The sequence below is a fragment of the Zingiber officinale genome, chromosome 6A (assembly GCF_018446385.1).
Source record: "Zingiber officinale cultivar Zhangliang chromosome 6A, Zo_v1.1, whole genome shotgun sequence".
Classification (NCBI taxonomy): Eukaryota; Viridiplantae; Streptophyta; class Magnoliopsida; order Zingiberales; family Zingiberaceae; genus Zingiber; species Zingiber officinale.
In genome coordinates, this window is record NC_055997.1 from 99,652,337 (window position 1) to 99,656,961 (window position 4,625).

Here is a 4,625-nt window from a genome sequence, read left to right on the forward strand (position 1 = left end):
GACAAGATGATTAATCAATATGCCTAAGGGCGCATCTTTATGTTTTACTTACTGCACCTGCACTCCTAACCACTACTGTTTGCACAGGATAGTTGGTACTACACGAACTTGTTTGCACAAAGATGATTATTCGCACCAATAATTGCAATAAGAATATAGTCTAGCAGAAGGAATAAAAGGTTTGATTATGATAAACACAAATAATTGCAAGAAGAATATAGTCTAGCAGCAGCAATGAAAGAATTGATTGTGAAAACAAAATAAGCAGATCAATACAAAAACCAAACTGATGGACAAATATGATGGGTTAAGAGATTTTACGATACTTAAGTTAGCTTGGCCAGCTCCACTATCCAGTCTAGAGCCAGCATATAATTAGACCAAAGCGATGTAAACATCTAACTGAACCACCCTATTAAGGCTTTCCTTGTCATCCCTATAATATATTATCCCTCATCAATGAGTTTGTCCCCAACACGCGGCACGTCACTATAGATGGCAACAAGCAGCACTTTGTAGGAACTCACACTTTCCCAATTTTCTCAAGTCAAGTTCGTATAATAGTTGAGTATATTGGATTTTAATAGAATGTTGTGTAGACAAATGGAGTTCGTGATTGATTTGGTTTTCCACAAATTCATTGGCAGCTGCATGTTATCCACATTTATGTAGAGTATCTGTGGATTTACATATTGATTTATCACATTCAGATAGGGATTAAGCATAAGAATAGAATATTTCAGTATCCATTTATCATATTCAAATTTTTGAGATACAAGTTCGCATAGAACCTTAACAGAGAGGGATAAAATTGATGTAACCAACCGTAAATAATTGAGACAGCATTGGCTTGATGATGATAACGATTGTGCATCAGATTCCAGCTTTTGTTGGGTTGAATAGTGGAGAGTAATTGAGTAGGGACGGTACCAAAAGAAATGCAGAGTATTGACACATTTCCGTCCGTACGCATCATAAAACTCTACAAGTGGCAAAAGGCGATTCACTCATCTCCCGCGCCCCCCGTCAACCAGTCCCTAGCCAACACGGAGGCCTAAGCCCTACAAGCATTGATTGCACATGCCCAATTCACTCATTTTAATTGGTAGGCCTAAGGGGGCCAAGCGAGTGAAGCTGCCCAATTCACTATTTGGTCTGCCATTTTTTTCATATTGTACAAATTACTCATACCGAAATTCAATTTAGTTATTCTAGCCCCATAAAGTCTCACACTCTCAGTGTCTTCCCTTAAAAGCAATTTCAAGCATTAAAGACGAACCTCGACAAGACCAATTCCCAACATTTTATCCCGTTTTATGCGTCAATTGAGATTAGTCATCATGTACCAAACGACAACTTAGTTGCCTTGACTCAGAAACTCCGACATTATCAATAATATGAGCTCAACAAACTTAACATAAGAGAAAATATGTAAAGTGAGACCCTCAAAATTTTGGATTTTCAGCTACCAATTCAGGGAAGCAAAAGCAAGGTTTGCATCAATGTTAACCTAATCGCATCTTACAATGGACCCCGTTCTAGCAATTAGGCATTCTAGTTGACTACATTTTTGGGTGGAGAAAAGATTTCCAAGGAATCCTAGATAAAATTTTTAGGGAAAGCATAAAACAGAGAAGAAAATTTCTCCCATTACCGAAAAAATGATGCAGATGGAAGGCCTCTCTATCCAATCAGAAGTAGAGAGCCATCTGGATATCCTTCTCCTTGAACCCACACTTCTCGTAGAACGATCTCAGTTCAATCGAGCAGTCGAGGATGACCTTGTAGCACCCAGCCGCCTTCGCATAGTCTGTGAGGTAGCGGACCACCCGCTGGCCAAGGTGGCGGCCGCGGGCGGAGGCGTCGACGACGACGTCTTCGATATGGCCTACCTTCCCGGCGCCGCGGAGGAACTTGCGCTCCACGAAGACGCATCCCGTGGCGACGATACGTCCGGAGACACGGTCCTCGCAGACAACGATGAGATGGTCGTCACCGAGGGCGGCTAGATCGGCGAAGCGGGCACGGAAATCTGCGTCGGAGAGAGGAGTGGAGGATGGGCTGAGCTGGGAGAGGAGATCCACGAAACCCTTGGCGTGGTCCGATATCTCGAGGCGGCGGAGTGGGAGCAGTTCGTCGTCGTCGCCGTCGACTCTGGTCGCCGCCGATCGGCCGTCCATTCTGATCGATTCCGGGCTACCTCCTCGTCTACAGCTAGCTTCTCCCCCAAGCTATTATTCCTTTAACGGAGCGGGTCCAGAATTCGACTAAATAGGTTCGATTCTTCCGGATCTATTCCACTAAGACCCGTGAGGAAACAATAATAAAGTCTTTGTAAGTATTTTTTTAATTTTTTTTTAAGTTAATAGAAAACTTTTGTAAAATTAGATTGATTGATTAATGAATTCAGATAATTGAATATCTGAATAATCAAAAAATTAGTGTGGTCAGAAAAAATTAAGGATGAAAAAAAAAGGATTAATCAGATTGGGTAATATGAGTTTGGGATGATCGGTTTAATTTCATCGAAATTTTTCATCGATCATCAGGATAAATTGAAAAGCGTTTACAACGGACAACTTAGGAATCTGATATCTTTTTAATTACGTGCCTCATTTAAAATAAAAATTTCTATAAATTTACCACCTCGTTAAGGATGGAAGCATGAAGAAGCTGCATGTCGAATAAGATTTGATGAAGTAATAAGGCTACTGGCTTCAACTTAAGTAGCAACATTTGCTACTCTACTCTTACATATCTTTGGATTTAAACTAAAACTCTCTGTTACTCCGAAGCTTTGTTGTAGTTGATTAAAGCTCCAAATTAAATAAATGAAATTCCTTGTGATTTACGTACAGATGAGGGTTTCTGTTTATCTACAAAAACAGCAGCAAAGGTTGCTTCCTGGCTTTGTGCAGCTGAAAAGTCAAGAGCATCAGCATCACAAAGGTGCATGCCTTGGCCAAATTGAAGTAATAAAGCTTCTTCTTCAATTCTAATGTTTGATGAACATTCTATGATTTGAACCGACAACCTTATTCTATCTATTAAAACTCTTTTTCTTGTAAGGATTAAAGAGAGTATTCAACGAAACTCTTCTTGTAAATGCACGGAACTCTTATCTTCTTTCCACAAGCGATCGATGATGTGGGGAATGCAACCAAATATCAACTTTAAAATTTACAACTTGCTGTGCTATTAATGAAGGCGATGAACAAACTGTTCATGGGAGTTGCAGAAACAACTAGTCCTGCATGGCGTCTCTTGGGAATATAATTAGAGTTCCATGTTAAAAATATATGAACAAAACTCATACGTTTAAAATATGAAAATATGGAGATATTTTGTATAGAGTTTAAAAATAAATTTATAAAGTCTAAATGGATAATATTATATAATTATGGAGATAAGTGAATTCTTCTAGTCTTAACAAATGGTATCAGATCAAAGTTGTTTTTCACCTGACTACTTGTTAGAAGAAGCAAAGAGATAGAAAAAGAAGAAGGATTTTAAATTTCAACATATTAAAGATTTATCATCAAATGAGCTCAACTTCATATGAATTCCTAAGATGAATTCGGATATGATATCCAAGCACCTCCACCTTACGGATTAAGAGGCTTCGATCTTTAGAAATCAAGAATAGAAAATTTCTTAATAATGGACATAGAGCAATGATTTATTTTAATGGAGGGATTTGAAGACCAACAAATACAAAAGGAAAACTTTTTCGGAGGAACAAATGGACCGAGAAACAAGTTCAAAAGTCCATGGCAAATGAAAAAGGTAACTAGATTACTAGTTAGTATTTTGCCTAATGATATTTTGTGCAAGATAGACAAATATCAAGATGCCAAAAAATTATGGAGTAGATTGACTAGCTCCATGAAGATCTCACCTCAATCCAAAATGAAAGCACATCCAAAGAGGGAGACTCAATAGATCAAGAATGTGATGATTTAGAAGTTGAGAGGTGCTCAACATCCAAGGGTGAAATTGAAGAAGTATCCACTTCAAAAATTAAGGGGGAGAGGCCATTAGCACCAGACAAAGAATACCTCCGAATCAAATGAAGAAGAATATATCACCTCTACGAGTGAAGGTATAACAATTTTGATTGTTAAAAATAAAAATCATATCATTTACTTTGAGTGTAGGAAAAAAGGACAATATAAGAGAAAGTGTCCTAAATTAATTAAGAAGAAGGTTCAAATATCACCCAAAGTGAAGGAAACATTCAAAGAGGCCGGAACCTTGATACAAAAGAGAAAAAGCACATTGTATGCTTCTTGTGTAATCGCAAGGGGTATTATCAAAATCAATGTCCAAAGAGGAGGCTTTCAAGTAAAAGCAAAGGAGGAAACTGAAAACAAGAGGGAGCTTCTAAGAACAAAACTAAGATATCATTAGTTAATGATGTTCCCTCATTTTAAGATAAAAAGTATACTAGAAATAAATGTTATCATTTTAGTACTATTTATCATGAAAATAGAAAACTTCACAATCCTAAGGAAAATTACAAGTCTTATTATGCTAGAACAACCTTCCATAAGAATAAGAAGGTAGAAAATGATTTAAGCAAAAATCCTAAGAAAGATAGATATATGCCTAAAAATGAAAATGTT

General features: G+C 37.5%; 1 protein-coding gene across 1 annotated transcript; it reads right to left on the reverse strand.

Annotated features, from left to right (window-relative positions):
• Positions 1 to 1,432: 1,432 nt before the first annotated feature.
• Positions 1,433 to 2,255, reverse strand: LOC121997160 (probable glucosamine 6-phosphate N-acetyltransferase 2). Its single transcript, XM_042551427.1, has one exon. It carries the CDS (start codon positions 2,178 to 2,180, stop codon positions 1,692 to 1,694), a length of 489 nt encoding a protein of 162 aa, XP_042407361.1. The 5' UTR covers positions 2,181 to 2,255; the 3' UTR covers positions 1,433 to 1,691.
• Between the last annotated feature and the right edge of the window lie 2,370 nt (positions 2,256 to 4,625).

Bases quoted from the DNA above. Each gene is read 5' to 3' on its own strand.
- LOC121997160 (XM_042551427.1), bottom strand. From the start codon at position 2,180: ATGGACGGCCGATCGGCGGCGACCAGAGTCGACGGCGACGACGACGAA.